The 17897-nt window shown below is 49.4% G+C and overlaps 2 protein-coding genes across 3 annotated transcripts in view; one reads left to right on the plus strand and one right to left on the minus strand.

The window, feature by feature from the left end:
- The window catches only part of NPHP3 (nephrocystin 3), a 118405-nt gene that overhangs the window by 96399 nt on the left and 4109 nt on the right, over nucleotides 1–17897 (minus strand). The gene's annotated exons all lie outside the window — the stretch shown is intronic.
- LOC130273580 (tetratricopeptide repeat protein 30A) overlaps nucleotides 1–17897 on the plus strand; it is a 71176-nt gene that overhangs the window by 6622 nt on the left and 46657 nt on the right. For both annotated transcript variants that reach the window (XM_056520635.1, XM_056520636.1), the window contains exons 4-5: nucleotides 5661–5717; nucleotides 8254–8389. In XM_056520635.1, the coding sequence (XP_056376610.1) occupies nucleotides 5661–5717; nucleotides 8254–8389 (193 nt within the window). The remainder of the gene's footprint in view (nucleotides 1–5660; nucleotides 5718–8253; nucleotides 8390–17897) is intronic.

Below are 17897 nucleotides of genomic sequence, written 5' to 3' on the forward strand. Positions count from 1 at the left end.
CCCCATATGCGGCTAAGTGGCACGGGGCATAGAGTAAGCACCGTTAACCCCTACCCGCCAATGCAAGTGACAAATAGCTGGCTGAAGACATCTTAGGTGAGTATGGGCTGGTCACTGGGTGAGTATCTTTCCCCCTCCCCCCTCTCCCCTTTTTCTTCCTTCCTTGCTTTAGGGGGCCCCTTATACCTGGGGCCCCAGGGGGATTTTTAATTCATTTTTATTCTTATAGGGGGCAGGGATACGGGCTCCAGTCTTTCTAGCTGCAGTGTTGGGGCTCCGGGGGACCCTCCCCTTCGTCATCCCCGACACTGCTTACCTCAAATTCATCTGCTTCGGCCTGCCAAACGCAGCGCCTGTCAGCTGGTCTGCAGTCGTGCAGCCGACATTTCAGTTTACTTTCATTTTTGCCAACTTCTTGGGCAAGTTGCGCGGCGGGCAGGTAACTAATTGAGGCTGCGGCCTGGTCCGGCACTTAACTCCACCCATATCTCGCACTTGGGCATGCTGGCGGGGCTCCCAGCCTCCTTCTGCTGCCGGCCAATAGTCTATCGGCGCGTGCACCAGGGGTCACTCACTGATTCTCCTATCAGCTCGGTGCGCGCATTTTGGTGGGGTCAGCTTCTGTACTCCTCCATCTCTTCCTCCAATGGGGTCCATTTGGGTGCGGAGTCCACACCCTCTGGTCGGTGCAGCCTGCTTCTCTCCTCCCTCCTTCCGGCTCTGCAAGCCATATCGCCTTAGCGGCTGCCTGCCTCTTCATCTCTGGGCACAGGACAACTACAGCCTGCTTCTCAGCTCCAGCTGCAGGACACAGGACCTGGGTGAGATTGCTCTAATTTAATTGCTGACTGCTTCCTTACTCCAGACCCGAACCTCCCCCCAGACAGGCGGCCACAGCCTTAGTCACCTACTACTCTTGCTTGGGCTGCAAGACCAAAATGCCCGGTGGTTCCACTGAATCCACCTGTTCTGCCTGCTCCTCTATGTGCAACATCCCTCCTGTGTCTGTCTCTCAGGATGTCCCCCTGGAACGTGCAGTGTCTGCCCCTCCCCTAAAGTGGGTTTCTTCCCTTTCTCAGTTGATCTCTGACCTGACTAGGGAATCCAGATCAGTGGCCTCTGCCTTGGAGCGGTCTTCCATGAGCACGACCACCAGGGTGTCCCATTCTGTCTCTCCTGACCCCCACTTCCATCGCTCTCACAAGCGCCCTAAAGTGATTTCATCAGGCTCTTCTACAGAGTCGCGTAATCGGGATAGACATTCTTCCTGTAGATCTTTCTCTTCTTCCCCAGCTCCCCGGAAGCGTCGCCACTCCACTGGTGACCATCCCAGGTCCCCAACTCCTTGTTCTAGGTCTAACACACCTCAGTTTAAGGCTACCACCGCAGTCTCCCACTCTCTAGGGGAAGTAGCGGATGACGGGTCGGAATCCATCTTGGATCATGAGGACCACTCTTCCGTGTCTGATATGGTGGACAGCTTGGTGTCAGCCATCAGGGACACTTTTAATCTGGAGGACCCAAGAACTTCAGATCCTGATCCGGCAGTTTCTTTTCGCCACTCTTGGTGTTCCCCCAAGGCTTTCAGTTCTCATGCTGAATTTGACACCTGATGGACGCAGCTTGGAAGCATCCGGACAATAATTCCATGGAACCAAGAAGATTCAAGCTCAGTTTCCCTTTCGTCCGGATCTGGTTTCCAAGTGGACGGTGCCACCTGCAGTTTCTTGTCTGTCCAAATCTACTACCCTGCCTCTGGCGGACACAGCATCCTTCAAGGATCCTGCGGACAAGAAGAATCGGCAGGTTTGTCCTTGCTACCCACCTTCGCATCCACTTGGGTGTCCAAGGCAGTTTCGGTTTGGGCTTCTCAGCTACGGCAGGGAATCCTATCAGGTGCTCCTCGGGAGGACTGGGCGGATCTCGCTCTCCAACTTTCTCAGGCCGGAGACTTCCCCTGTTCAGTGGCCTTGGAGTCCGCCCGATGCACAGCCTTTGCCTCGGGTAATTTGTTTGCGATTCGTCGCTCCATGTGGCTGAAGGTGTTGGATGCAGATGCTACTTCAAAGAAATCTCTAATAGTTACCTTTCTCAGGTTCTTGACTCTTTGGGAAACATCTAGATTAAATTATTTCCGAAGTTACTGGAGGTAAAAATTCTCTGCTGCCACAGAACAAACCTCGCCGCTCCCATCCCCCTCAGAAGGCGCCTTTCTTTCTGTCCTTTGCATCGGGTCGTCCTCATAGGCAGGTGCACTTGCAATCTCGGAAAGCCCCTTCTTTTAAGGCATGTCCTTTCTGGAAGTCAGACAACCTTTCTGGCGTTTTCATGGCCAAGTCCGGTAACTGTAAGCCTCCCTCCTCCTGAAGGGACGCCCCCACCTGTGTCCTCTTCTCGGGTGAGAGAGCGTCTGTCTCTTTTCCGGGACGTTTAGCTAGCGCTGGTTCAGGACTCCTGGGTCCGGGACGTCATCTCCGATGGTTACCGGATAGAGTGTGCTTCCCTTCTCCATGATCGTTTCTTCTGATCCCACCCTCCTCGTTCCCCTTTTTTGTCGGCGGCCTTTCAGGTTGCTTTAAGTACCCTCCTCGCTCAGGGAGTGATTGTGCCAGTTCCTCCAGGGGAGCGATTTTCAGGGTTCTACTCGAATCTCTTTGTCGTCCCCAAGAAAGAGGGCTCTGCCTGCCCCATTCTGGACCTCAAGCTACTCAACCACCATTTGCGGCTACGTCATTTTCGCATGGAGTCCCTCCACTCCGTAGTGGGGTCCATGGATCAGGGGGAGTTTCTTCAGTGGATATCTGGGATGCCTATCTGCATATCCCCATTTTCCTCCGCTTCGCTGTCCCTGCGGGTCACTTTCAGTTCATGGCTCTTTCTTTTGGCCTAGCTACAGCTCCCAGGGTTTTCACCAAAGTCATGGTGGCGGTGATTTCCATCCTTTGGGCCCAGGGGGATCTTGGCCCTCCCTTACCTGGACGATCTTTTGATCAAAGCTCCGTCCTTGTCCCAAAACTCGGAGATCCTTCATCCCACGGTACAGACTCTGTCCGCCTTCAGTTGGGTGATCAACCAGGAAAAGTCCAACCTGTCTGCCTCCTAGTCTCTTGTCTTTCTGGGTCTTCTTTTTGGCACAGTGTTCGTCTTCTGTTGGACAAGTGGCGCTCCCTGCAGGAGGGTGTCTGTCGCCTACAACGCCCCTCTCTTGTTCCGATTCACTTCTGCATGGAGATACTGGGCCGGATGGTCGCCTTCCTCATCACGATTACCTCCATTAGGAGGGTCTCATAGCTGGTGGCTCTCTCTTGTCCCTTCTTGGTCCTTCATCAGGACTTGGTGGTTTTTTGGCCGCCTCCCTCCTTCTTGCCCAAGGTGGTTTCCCCCTTTCACATGAACGAGGAGATCGTCCTTCCTTAATTTTGTCTGGCTCCATCCAACGCTAAGGAGCGTTACCTACATAGTCTGGACGTTGTTCGAGCTGTCCGGATCTATCTTTCCATCAACTCCTCTTTTCGGCAGGGTGACTCCTTCTTTGTGATTCTGGAGGGTGGTCGCAAGGGTCTTCCGGCTTCCAAGGCGACCATTTCACGGTGGATCCGTTCTGCCATCTTGGACTCGTACCGTCGTAAAGGGAAGGTCCCACCTTTTCGGGTGACTGCGCATTCCACATGTTCCGTTGGGACTTCTTGGGCACTCCGCAATAGGGCTTTGGCTTTGCAAGTCTGTAAGGCGCGGCCAGCTGGTCGTCCTTGCAGACTCTCACTAAATTCTACCAGGTGCACACGTTTGCATCAGCTGACACTCGTTTGGGTCACAAAGTGTTGCAGGCGGCAGTGGCTCAGTCTTCTGCCTGATTCTGTGTTGTGTATTTTTTCCCACCCCGGGACTGCTTTGGAATGTCCCACGGTGTCTTTGTCCCCTGATGGAGCCGAGAAAAATAGATTTTTTATGCTTACCGTAAAATCTCTTTCTCGGGGGATCCATTGGGGGACGCAGCACCCACCCATTGTGTTTGTTGCTATGGTTCGGTTTTCTGTCTGAGGGGTTGTTTTTGGTTCCTTTTTTGTTTGGTTCCCTCGGACACCTGCTCAGGTGTCCGAGGGAACCAAACGTCAGTAGGCGGGGTATATCCAGCGTCAGTAGGCGGGGTATATCCTGCCAGGAGGGGCTGACTTTCTTTTTGTATGCCTAGTGTCAGCCTCCTAGTAGCAGCAAGATCTACCCACAGTCTCTGTGTCCCCCCAATGGATCTTCCGAGAAAGAGATTTTACAGTAAGCAAAAAATATCTGCTTGTTCCAACTGTAACCACCTGACAACATTTATCACATTGCTACTACAGTATTTTAACCCATATGAAATAAACCTGACTATTGTGCATGTCACTATCTCTGCAGTAGCGGATTAGCAGAGGTCTTACTGACAAATAACTGGTCACACATCAAATAACTGTTGGCTTAAAGGGGTTATCCAGGAAAAAAACATTTTTATATATCAACTGGCTCCAGAAAGTTAAACAGATTTGTAAATTACTTCTGCTAAAATTCTATGAGCTGCTGAAGTTGAGTTGTCTTTTTCTGTCTAAGTGCTTTCTGATGACACCTGTCTCGGGAACTGTCCAGAATAGAAGCAAATCCCCATAGCAAACCTCTTCTACTCTGTGCAGTTCCTGAGATAAGCAGATATGTCAGCAGAGAGCACTGTTGCCAGACAAAAGAACAACTCATCTTCAGCAGCTGATAATTATTGGAAGGATTAAGATTTTTTTAATAGAAGTAATTTACAAATCTGTTTCTGGAGCCAGTTAATATAAAAAAAATTTTTTCCCTGGAATACCCCTTTGACCTACATTTGACAGCTATTTTTGCTGATCCTTTCGTAGACTTGCTTGCTAGGGACCACCCTAGTGACTGGGAGCTCTGTCCCTGGCCATTGTGTATAGCTATAATTCCTCTAAAATTCCACTTTTGAAACTACTTTAAATAGTCACTGCACATTCAATAAACTTTTTTAGTTATTCTCTCTGAAAAAACTGTGAAAAGACAGTCTTGAGAGACTAGACAGATCATCCGACTGTGGTGTAAGGTTACATGCTGCCCATAGAGGCCTATGAAGGGGAGGAAAATAGGCAAACAGACATACAGAGACGCCACTGAAAACTCTAGTAAGCATTATACCACAATGGTTGCACTGCCCAGAACTAAACTATAATGTCCACCATGATGTTGCTGCTTCTAAATGTATCTGTTGATCTATAGGGGAGCAAGGTCTGTTTTGTGTGTGCACTGTATGGGGGACATCATATTAGCTAGTCTCCACCCTCTAGCTCAGGGACAACTGAAGATTAGAGATGGGAAGACCGGTGTAAAGTGCCTTATACAAGTCAGATAATGGTCAGAAATAGTGCTACTTCCCATGTACACACACAACTGCTTATCATAGCTAGACATTAAATCTTATGATGCTGAGAAGCATATATAGAATGAATAATTTGTTTAACGTGCTATATCATTGTGTATAATCTGAGAGGAAATCTCATATTCTGCACATTAACCCTTCAGGCCCGTAAACCGAATACAGTGATAAAATGCTGCTCATATAAGAATTATGTGTTTAACCCTGTGATTGTGGCTTCTTATTTGTCCTCTATGTTTTCTGTTAGGTGTTAAAATTACAAGCTTGCATTAAATATGGAGAAGAAGACCTATCAGGAGCTAAGGTATGAAATGAATGGAATCAGGTCTTTGTTCAGTTATGTCTACAAATTGTTTAGGAAATACACAGGATAAATCTTTCCATTATAGTTTTCTCTGTATCAGTTACACGTCTGATTTTGAAAATACTGTATATGAACCTAGCCTTATAGAGGCAGCTCCCACTACTAGAATAAGCATGTGCAGTAGATATTGTCTCTCCAAAGACATCCTCCGTCAGATAAGAGCTGTCCTCTCAGGCAAATAGATTATTTTCGACTTCACATACATAACACAGGACCAGTAACAGCAGTTTAACGGATTAGCTCTGATAGTAGATACCATGAAGTAGTGTTTCCCAACCAGGGTGCCGCCAGTTGTTACAAAACTACAACTCCCAGCATGCATTGACGGCCTTCGGCTTAGAGTTGGCTATGAATACATTATGTATACGCTACGCAAGGCAAGGGTACTATCATGCATTACACCGTGTTTCCAGACCAGGGTGCCTCCTGCTGTTGCAAAACTACAACTCCCCCCCTCCCACATACAGATAGGCCTTATCCAAAGGTATCTTTATGTATATGTATGGAAATCCTTGTTAAAATCACTGGGAGATATTTGTACAACTGAGTGCTTGAGTTCAATGGATAGTGACTGATCAGGCCCATTCATTTCTAAGGCCCCTTTCACACTACAGGTATCATCCTGTAAAAAAAAAACTCAGTTATTACTCCCGGCAAAAGGTCCTGGTAACGGGCATCAAAAAATCCCATTCTTGTCAATGGGATTTTTTGAACATCCTTTTGCATCAGGCATGTCCGTTTTTACTAATGTCAGTTATTTTTGCTCGCACAAAAGACGGTGCATGCACAAAATTTTGGTCCGGCAGAAGAAAATGGTGAAACACCGTACGTTAAAATTTAACATTGATGTCAATGAGAACCGGATGTTCAAAACAAAAAACATCCATTATTATCAGTTATTGTCAGGTTTTTTTTAGTATCTGTTTTTTGTACTGAGCATGCTCAGTACAGCTTTACGAAAAAAAAGGGTTAAAAACCTGATAAAAAAAAAAAATGCAGCTATGAATATGTAACATTTCTATGAAGTGTGATGTTCACACTACGTAATTCCCGCGGAATTCCGTGAGTGGAATTCCGCAAACGGAATTAAGTGCTGTGAACATAAACATCAATGTGAATGGGTTTCCGCGAGACCCGTTAACACTGCGGAATTTCAGCAGCGGACAATTCCGACGCTGAAATTGTTCAGCGCAAAGAAAGAACATGTTCATTCTTTGCGCAGAAGTCCGCGAACACTGCATAGCCTTCTATGGTGACGGCGCAGTGCCGCGCGGTCCTACCGCCGAAGTATTGTGGCGGCCGCCAGAATGGAATCTCCGCTCGCGGAATGGAGCGAGTGGAGATTCCATTCATAATCCGTAGTGTGAACATACCCTAATACCCCTGAAAAACAGTAACAAATAATGGAGAAATACAGTGACCCCTCGACCTACGATGGCCCCGACATAGGGTAATTTCAACATACGATGGCCTCTCAGAGGCCATCGCATGTTGAAGGCAGCATCAACATACAATGCTTTTGTATGTCGGGGCCATCGCATAAACGGCTATCCGGCAGCGCAGACTGCTTCAGCTGCCACCGGATAGCCGTTTACGGTGCCCCGTGTGGTCCGCTGATGATCACTTACCTGTCCTCGGGGCTCCGGCACATCCTCTTCAGGATCCCCCGCATCATCGGCACTCTCCATCATCGTCATCACGTCGCTGCGCACGCTGTCCCATCATCCAATAGGAGCGGCGTGCGTAGCGACGTGATGGCGGCGACGGAGAGCGCGGATGCTGGGGAAGCAGAGGCCTTGCTGGAGCATCGGGGACACGGCGACAGCGATGGACGGCGACATCCCGGGCAGCGGTGACGAGCGGTGACGGTCTGGAGCGGCGGGGACAGGTGAGTACAACTTCCTCTAATAGTCGTCTACAACCTGCGGACCTCCAGATGTTGCAAAACTACAACACCCAGCATGCCCGGACAGCCAACGGCACGGATCCCTCAACATGCGATGGTTTCAAAAAACGATGGTCCGTTTGGAACGGATTACCATGGTATGTTGAGGGACCACTGTACATATACAAAGGAATGCAAAAACGATCATACCTGACTGTACAGACCAGAACATAAGCATAATACATGCGCATTAAACTGTTGTAATGTGTAGACCTTATGTGTAGGGCTTGTGGCTCATATACATTTCAAAGGCAGGTGATAGTCTGTTAGTTTGAAAAGATCTTTGGTAGAAGATGGTCCAGGGAGAAATATATTTGTTCTATCTGTATTGTAAGATGTAATAGTGATAGATTTCTCCTTTCTGTCTGAGAATGTCATTTGTTTTTACAGTCCTCCTGGTTTGATGCTTTCTAACAGTTGTGGAAAATCATCAGTAACGATGATGTGTCAGAAAACGATTCCTCCATGAAATGGTGCTTGGTCTGTTCCTAGAAAGTATAAAGCAAATCATTCTGTAATATTATCTTTTAGAGCCTGGTAGAGCAGATACCGTCTGATGATCCAGATAGTGAAATTAATTCGGGGTGTTTGCTGTACAAAGAAGGACAATATGAAGAAGCCTGCAAAAAATTCCTCACTGCCATGCAAGTTATCGGATATAAACAAGGTAAACAAAAAATCATACATTTCAATACATTTCTGTTTATTTTGTTTAACTCTTAGATGCCATGTGGCATACATGTACGCCGTCGTGCCCTGGGACGCACAGCAGCATACATGTAGACTTCGCGGTTCTGTCATCACCGTGCCGCCCAACATGGTGATCCCAAACACCAGTCGGCTGCTGTTATCATTAGCCGGGACCTGAGCAATCAGCAATCCCCCTGAAGTGCGCCATTAACCCTTCAGATGCCGTGATCAATACTATGAACAGCATAAACATAAAAAAAAAAAAGTAGTGATCACAAAGTCACATATACACAATTATGGTACCAATAAAAATTATAAAGAAATGAGCCCTCATCCCCGTCTACCCAAAAATGAGAAAGTTAAAGGTGGTCAGAATAGAGTGTTTGTTTTTTTTTAAGCTGTACAATTATAGAGAAGCATGTAATCATGGGTATCATTTTAGTCATATTGACCACAGAGTAAACAAAACGTGAGTTTTACCATAAAGTGTACAGCGTAAAAACCTAACCCTCCAAAAGTTGCAAAATTGCAGTTTTCTTATCAATTTCCCCACACAAATATTATTATTTTTTTTTATTGCACCATACATTTTATGGTAAAATGAAAGGTGTCATTACAAATTGCAGCTGGTCACGCAAAAAAAAATCTCTCATATGGGTCTGTGGATGGAAAATAAAGTTATGCTCCTGTGTCCTTAACCTCCCTAGCGGTACGATTCCGTCTGGAAATTTGTACCAAAAGCGGTACAATTTTTTGCATTGAAATTCCACATCTCCCCCCGTCACATTCCCCCTCCCTTGTCACATTTCCCCCCCCATATCACATTCCCCGCCTGTCACATTCCCCCCCCTTGTTGCATTCTCCCCCCCCCCCGTCACATTCATCCCCCCTTGTTACACTCTCCCCCCCGTCACATTCATCCCCCCTGTCACATTCCCCCCTTGTTACACTCTCCCCCCCGTCACATTCATCCCCCCTGTCACATTCCCCCCTTGTTACATTCTCCCCCCCCCTTGTTACCTTCTCCCCCCTCCATGTTACATTCCACTCCCCCCCTGTCACATCCCCCCTTTGTCACATTCCTCCCCCCTGTCACATCCCCCCCCCCTTGTCACATTCTCCCCTCTGTCACATTCCCCCCTATGTCACATTCCCCCCCCCCCCCTTGTCACATTTCCCCCCCCCCCCCCTTGTTACATTCCCCCCTCTGTCACATTCCCCCCTATGTCACATTCCCCCCTCTGTCACATTCCCCCCTATGTCACATTCCCCCCCCCCCCCTCTTGTTTCATTCTCCCCTGTGTCACATTCCCCCCTCTGTCACCTTGTCACCTTGTCCTGCAGCAAATACACTAGGTTTGCCGGGCAGATTTCAAACCTAGTGTATTTGCTGCAGAACAAGCCCTTTCCCCTTCAGCCAATCACAGGCTTTACACCACTGCGGCCTGTGATTGGCTGAAAAGTGAAAGGTCCTGTAAGATGAATAGAGCAGTGAACAGAGCGCACGGAGGGGAACGACATCTTCAGGGACCGGGACTAGGTGAGCAAAAGGTTTTTTTATTTTCTTCCTTCTTACTTTTACACTTAGTTCAGGATTTTCTACCAGGGGGCCTCCAGCTGTTGTGAAACTACTGCTCCCAGCATGCCCGGACAGCCTTTGGCTGTCCGGGCATGCTGAGAGTTGTAGTTTTGCAACATCTGGAGGCCCCCTGGTTGAGAAACACTGACTTTTAGCATATGTCTTTACCTGCTCTGGCCGGCCCCCGCAACGGGAGTCGACCCGAGCAGATAATCACATATTTTCCCGGGGGCTGCATCACTACATCGCAAAAAGCAAAAATCGCGATTTGATTGCTTTTGCGATATCCTGTGCAGCCCGCACAGCAACTCTGCAATTCTACCCCGAGCGTGACTCGGGGTTACCGCTTCTAGCAGCGAAAATTAACCCCGAGTCACACTCGGGAATACCGCTAGGCTGGTTAAGGCCAAAATGGGCTATGTCTTTAAGGAGTAAAACATTTTTTTTATTATACTACGTACTATGTGCGCCCTCTCTGACGATCCTGTGGTTAAGCGATAACCTCTAATTTTGGGATTAGCCCTTCGATGCCTTACTAAGCGTTAAAGCACTAGAAATGATTTGCCAATATTGCCCCTTCCATCTGTGACAGTTCTCAATTATTGTGTGGTCAAAATGTCACTTATTTGTATTCTTATGTATTTTCTATCTTAAAGGGGTATAAAATCATAACTCTTTTATATTTTTATCAACAGACTAGTATGAGGGCTTGTTTTTTGCGCGACCAGTTGTCCTTTGTAATGACATCACTCATTATATCATAAAATGTATGGCGCAACCAAAAAACACTATTTTTGTGGGGAAATTAAAACGAAAAACGCAATTTTGCTAATTTTGGAAGGTTTTGTTTTCACGCCGTACAATTTCTGGTAAAAATGACATGTGTTCTTTATTCTGAGGGTAAATACGATTAAAATGATACCCATTATTATATACTTTTATATTATTGTTGCGCTTAAAAAAAATCACAAACTTTTTAACCAAATTAGTACGTGTCACGATGCCGGCTGGCAGGTAGTGGATCCTCTGTGCCAGAGAGGGATTGGCGTGGACCGTGCTAGTGGACCGGTTCTAAGTCACTACTGGTTTTCACCAGAGCCCGCCGCAAAGCGGGATGGTCTTGCTGCGGCGGTAGTGACCAGGTCGTATCCACTAGCAACGGCTCACCTCTCAGGCTGCTGAAGATAGGCGCGGTACAAGGGAGTAGACAGAAGCAAGGTCGGCCGTAGCAGAAGGTCGGGGCAGGCAGCAAGGATCGTAGTCAGGGGCAACGGCAGGAGGTCTGGAACACAGGCTAGGAACACACAAGGAAACGCTTTCACTGGCACAATGGCAACAAGATCCGGCAAGGAAGTGAGGTGATATAGGGAAGTGCACAGGTGAAGACACTAATTGGAATCACTGCGCCAATCAGCGGCGCAGTGGCCCTTTAAATCGCAAAGACCCGGCGCGCGCGCGCCCTAGGGAGCGGGGCCGCGCGCGCCGGGACAGGACCGAGGGAGAGCGAGTCAGGTACGGGAGCCGGGGTGCGCATCGCGAGCGGGCGCTACCCGCATCGCGAATCGCATCCCGGCTGGAAGCGGAATCGCAGCGCCCCGGGTCAGTGGATCTGACCGGAGCGCTGCAGCGGGGAGAGTGTAGCGAGCGCTCCGGGGAGGAGCGGGGACCCGGAGCGCTCGGCGTAACAGTACCCCCCCCCCTTGGGTCTCCCCCTCTTCTTAGAGCCTGAGAACCTGAGGAGCAGACTTTTGTCTAGGATGTTGTCCTCAGGTTCCCAGGATCTCTCTTCAGGACCACAACCCTCCCAGTCCACTAAAAAAAAAGTTTTCCCTCTGACCTTTTTAGAGGCTAAGATCTCTTTGACAGAGAAGATGTCCGAGGAGCCGGAAACAGGAGTGGGAGGAACAGATTTGGGAGAAAAACGGTTGAGGATGAGTGGTTTAAGAAGAGAGACGTGAAAGGCATTAGGGATACGAAGAGAAGGGGGAAGAAGAAGTTTGTAAGAGACAGGATTAATTTGACACAAAACTTTGAAAGGACCAAGATAGCGTGGTCCCAACTTGTAGCTAGGGACACGGAAGCGGACATATTTAGCGGAGAGCCATACCTTGTCTCCAGGGGAAAAAACGGGAGGAGCTCTTCTTTTCTTATCTGCGAACTTCTTCATGCGTGATGAAGCCTGTAAGAGAGAATTTTGGGTCTCTCTCCATATGATGGAAAGGTCACGAGAAATTTCATCCACAGCGGGTAGACCAGAGGGCAAGGGGGTAGGGAGGGGGGGAAGAGGGTGACGGCCGTACACCACGAAAAATGGGGATTTGGAGGAAGATTCAGAGACTCTGAAGTTATACGAGAATTCGGCCCATGGAAGGAGATCTGCCCAGTCATCCTGGCGGGAGGAAACAAAATGTCGCAAATAATCACCCAAGACCTGGTTAATTCTTTCTACTTGTCCATTGGACTGGGGATGATATGCAGAAGAAAAATTTAATTTAATCTTGAGTTGTTTACAGAGAGCCCTCCAGAATTTAGACACGAATTGGACACCTCTATCCGAGACGATCTGCGTAGGCAACCCGTGAAGACGAAAAATGTGTACAAAAAATTGTTTAGCCAACTGAGGCGCTGAAGGAAGACCAGGAAGAGGGATGAAATGTGCCATTTTGGAGAATCGATCAACGACCACCCAAATAACAGTGTTGCCACGGGAAGGGGGTAAATCAGTAATAAAATCCATACCAATCAGAGACCAAGGCTGTTCGGGGACAGGCAGGGGATGAAGAAAACCAGCGGGCTTCTGGCGAGGAGTCTTATCCCGGGCACAGATAGTGCAGGCTCGCACAAAGTCCACAACATCCGTCTCCAGAGTCGGCCACCAATAGAAGCGGGAGATGAGTTGCAGAGATTTCTTGATGCCCACATGACCTGCTAGATGGGAGGAGTGACCCCATTTGAGGATTCCGAGGCGTTGGCGTGGAGAAACAAAGGTCTTTCCTGGAGGAGTTTGCCTGATGAAGGCAGGAGAAGTGGAGATCAGGCAGTCAGGTGGAATGATGTGTTGCGGAGAGAGTTCAACTTCTGAGGCATCCGAGGAACGAGAGAGAGCATCGGCCCTAATGTTCTTATCGGCAGGACGAAAGTGAATCTCAAAATTAAACCGGGCAAAGAACAGAGACCACCGGGCCTGGCGAGGATTCAGCCGTTGGGCAGACTGGAGGTAGGAGAGGTTCTTGTGGTCGGTGTAAATAATAACTGGAAATCTTGATCCCTCCAGCAGATGCCTCCACTCCTCAAGTGCTAATTTAATGGCTAGAAGCTCTCGATCCCCGATGGAGTAGTTCCTCTCCGCCGGAGAGAAGGTCCTAGAAAAAAAACCACAAGTGACGGCATGCCCGGAAGAATTTTTCTGTAGAAGAACAGCTCCAGCTCCCACTGAGGAGGCATCAACCTCCAGTAGGAAGGGTTTGGAAGGGTCAGGTCTGGAGAGCACGGGAGCCGAAGAAAAGGCAGACTTGAGGCGTTTAAAGGCGTCTTCCGCTTGAGGAGGCCAGGACTTGGGATCGGCATTTTTTTTGGTTAAAGCCACGATAGGAGCCACAAGGGTAGAAAAATGTGGAATAAATTGCCTGTAATAATTGGCGAACCCCAAAAAGCGTTGGATAGCACGGAGTCCGGAGGGGCGTGGCCAATCTAAGACGGCAGAGAGTTTCTGGGGCAGAGAGAGGATAAATTCTGCCCCGGGGTGGAGTAGTGCCCGGGAGGAGGTCGATAGGACAATCATAAGGCCTGTGAGGAGGTAGAGTCTCCGCTTGTTTTTTGCAGAAAACATCCGCGAAGTCCATATAGGCCTTAGGGAGACCGGTTACTGGAGGAACCACAGAGTCACGGCAAGGGTTACTGGGAACCGGTTTTAGACAGTCCTTGGAACAAGAGGGCCCCCAACTCTTGATCTCCCCAGTGGACCAATCCAGGGTTGGGGAATGAAGTTGAAGCCAGGGAAGTCCAAGGAGAATTTCCGAGGTGCAATTGGGGAGGACCAAAAGTTCAATCCTCTCGTGATGAGATCCGATGCTCATTAGAAGGGGCTCCGTGCGGAAACGTATGGTACAGTCCAATCTTTCATTGTTTACACAATTGATGTAAAGGGGTCTGGCGAGACTGGTCACTGGGATGTTGAACCTGTTGACGAGAGAGGCCAAAATAAAATTTCCTGCAGATCCAGAGTCCAAGAAGGCCACAGTAGAGAAGGAGAAGGCAGAGGCAGACATCCGCACAGGCACAGTAAGACGTGGAGAAGCAGAGTAGACATCAAGGATTGTCTCACCTTTGTGCGGAGTCAGCGTACGTCTTTCCAGGCGGGGAGGACGGATAGGACAATCCCTCAGGAAGTGTTCGGTACTAGCACAGTACAGGCAGAGGTTCTCCATGCGGCGTCGTGTCCTCTCTTGAGGTGTCAGGCGAGACCGGTCGACCTGCATAGCCTCCACGGCGGGAGGCACAGGAACAGATTGCAGGGGACCAGAGGAGAGAGGAGCCGAGGAGAAGAAACGCCTCGTGCGAACAGAGTCCATATCTTGGCGGAGCTCCTGACGCCTTTCGGAAAAACGCATGTCAATGCGAGTGGCTAGGTGAATAAGTTCATGAAGATTAGCAGGCATTTCTCGTGCGGCCAGAACATCTTTAATGTTGCTGGATAGGCCTTTTTTAAAGGTCGCGCAGAGGGCCTCATTGTTCCAGGATAATTCTGAAGCAAGAGTACGGAATTGTACGGCATACTCGCCAACGGAAGAATTACCCTGGACCAGGTTCAACAGGGCAGTCTCAGCAGAAGAGGCTCGGGCAGGTTCCTCAAAGACACTTCGGATTTCCGAGAAGAAGGAGTGTACGGAGGCAGTGACGGGGTCATTGCGGTCCCAGAGCGGTGTGGCCCAAGACAGGGCTTTTCCAGACAGAAGGCTGACTACGAAAGCCACCTTAGACCTTTCAGTGGGAAACAGGTCCGACATCATCTCCAGATGCAGGGAACATTGGGAAAGAAAGCCACGGCAAAACTTAGAGTCCCCATCAAATTTATCCGGCAAGGATAGGCGTAGACCAGGAGCGGCCACTCGCTGCGGAGGAGGTGCAGGAGCTGGCGGAGGAGATGACTGCTGAAGCTGTGGTAGTAACTGCTGTAGCATAACGGTCAGTTGAGACAGCTGTTGGCCTTGTTGCGCTATCTGTTGCGACTGCTGGGCGACCACCGTGGTGAGGTCAGTGACAACTGGCAGAGGAACTTCAGCGGGATCCATGGCCGGATCTACTGTCACGATGCCGGCTGGCAGGTAGTGGATCCTCTGTGCCAGAGAGGGATTGGCGTGGACCGTGCTAGTGGACCGGTTCTAAGTCACTACTGGTTTTCACCAGAGCCCGCCGCAAAGCGGGATGGTCTTGCTGCGGCGGTAGTGACCAGGTCGTATCCACTAGCAACGGCTCACCTCTCAGGCTGCTGAAGATAGGCGCGGTACAAGGGAGTAGACAGAAGCAAGGTCGGACGTAGCAGAAGGTCGGGGCAGGCAGCAAGGATCGTAGTCAGGGGCAACGGCAGGAGGTCTGGAACACAGGCTAGGAACACACAAGGAAACGCTTTCACTGGCACAATGGCAACAAGATCCGGCAAGGAAGTGCAGGGGAAGTGAGGTGATATAGGGAAGTGCACAGGTGAAGACACTAATTGGAATCACTGCGCCAATCAGCGGCGCAGTGGCCCTTTAAATCGCAAAGACCCGGCGCGCGCGCGCCCTAGGGAGCGGGGCCGCGCGCGCCGGGACAGGACCGAGGGAGAGCGAGTCAGGTACGGGAGCCGGGGTGCGCATCGCGAGCGGGCGCTACCCGCATCGCGAATCGCATCCCGGCTGGAAGCGGAATCGCAGCGCCCCGGGTCAGTGGATCTGACCGGAGCGCTGCAGCGGGGAGAGTGTAGCGAGCGCTCCGGGGAGGAGCGGGGACCCGGAGCGCTCGGCGTAACAGTACGTTTATAATCCCTTTATTTTGATGACCTATAACTTTTTTATTTTTCCGTATAAGCGGCGGTATGGGGGCTCATTTTTTGCGCCATGATCTGTACTTTTTTTTGATACCACATTTGTATATAAAAAACTTTTAATACATTTTTTATAATTTTTTTTTAAATAAAATGTATTAAAAAAGTAGGAATTTTGGACTTTTTAAATTTTTTTTCGTTCACGCCGTTCACCGTACGGGATCATTAACATTTTATTTTAATAGTTCGGACATTTACGCACGCGGCGATACCAAATATGTCTATAAAAAATGTTTTTTACGCTTTTTGGGGGTAAAATAGGAAAAAACTGACGTTTTACTTTTTTATTGGGGGAGGGGATTTTTCACTTTTTTTTTACTTTTACATTTTTTTACATTTTTTTTTACACTTGAATAGTCCCCATAGGGGACTATTCATAGCAATACCATGATTGCTAATACTGATCTGTTCTATGTATAGGACATAGAACAGATCAGTATTATCGGTCATCTCCTGCTCTGGTCTGCTCGATCACAGACCAGAGCAGGAGACGCCGGGAGCCGCACGGAGGAAGGAGAGGGGACCTTCGTGCGGCGTTATGAATGATCGGATCCCCGCAGCAGCGCTGCGGGCGATCCGATCGTTCATTTTAATCGCGAACTGCCGCAGATGCCGGGATCTGTATTGATCCCGGCACCTGAGGGGTTAATGGCGGACGCCCGCGAGATCGCGGGCGTCGGCCATTGCCGGCGGGTCCCTGGCTGCGATCAGCAGCCGGGATCAGCCGCGCATGACACGGGCATCGCTCCGATGCCCGCGGTTATGCTTAGGACGTAAATGTACGTCCTGGTGCGTTAAGTACCACCTCACCAGGACGTACATTTACGTCCTGCGTCCTTAAGGGGTTAAGCATCACTACCTACTATACTGTTTTCACTTTTAATTGCATTTTTTGCTCTGTTCTGCATTTAGAACAGTAGAGGATACATAGAATCCAGTGAAGTTATTTCTCTTTATTGATTTTAACATCTTTTATAAATATTGATGTTACTTTTATAAATGCTTTTTGCGAGTAAACACATTGGCCCTTATTTACTATTGTAAACCCGACCTGTTTTGTCGGGTTGTGCACCAGAATTTGGCACACTGCGCCAGAATTTGCTCCCAAAAAATCCGATCAACTCTCCATTTTACTGTGAGAACCCAAAAAAGGGGGCGTGGCTACAGGGTAAAGGGGGCTTGGTCCCAACATTTTCGAAAAATCCCAACATATTTACTATGGTTTCCACAGAAAATGTGGTGGATTTGAGCTCCAGAAAACCCTACAGATCAGAGCATGTGTAAAAAAAAAAAGCTAAACTTGGAGAAAAGTGTAAAATGTAGGGAAACCTTAGTAAATACTAGGGATCGACCGATTTTGGACGTTATCGGTATCGGCAATCACCTTGCCGATAATGCCCCGCCCGCACCGCGCCGCACCCCCCACCACCGCGCCGCACCCCCCCCCCCCCACTGCACTCACTGCCCCGGCCAGAGACCACAGCCGCCGCTGCCCCATTGCCTCCCCTATCCCCGGTTTTACCTGTTCCCGGGGCCCGGCACCGTCCTGTGTTACGCTGTGCGCTGCGCACCGCAATGACGAGTGACGTCCTCAACGTCAGTGCACACAATGACAGCTCGGGAGGACAGCGCCGGAGCCAGAAGTAGAGAGGGCCCCGGTAGCAGGTAATTATAAAACCGGGAATGGGGGAGGGAATGGGGGAGGCAATGGGGCAGCGGCGGTCTCTGGTCGGGGGCGGCGCGGTGTGGTGGTGGGGCGGGTGCTGGGCGGGCGGGATGGGGCGGTCGTGGTGGCAGTGATAGGACTTAGGACCCCAGGACAGG

The sequence above is a fragment of the Hyla sarda genome, chromosome 5 (genome assembly GCF_029499605.1).
Source record: "Hyla sarda isolate aHylSar1 chromosome 5, aHylSar1.hap1, whole genome shotgun sequence".
In the NCBI taxonomy this organism is placed as follows: Eukaryota; Metazoa; Chordata; class Amphibia; order Anura; family Hylidae; genus Hyla; species Hyla sarda.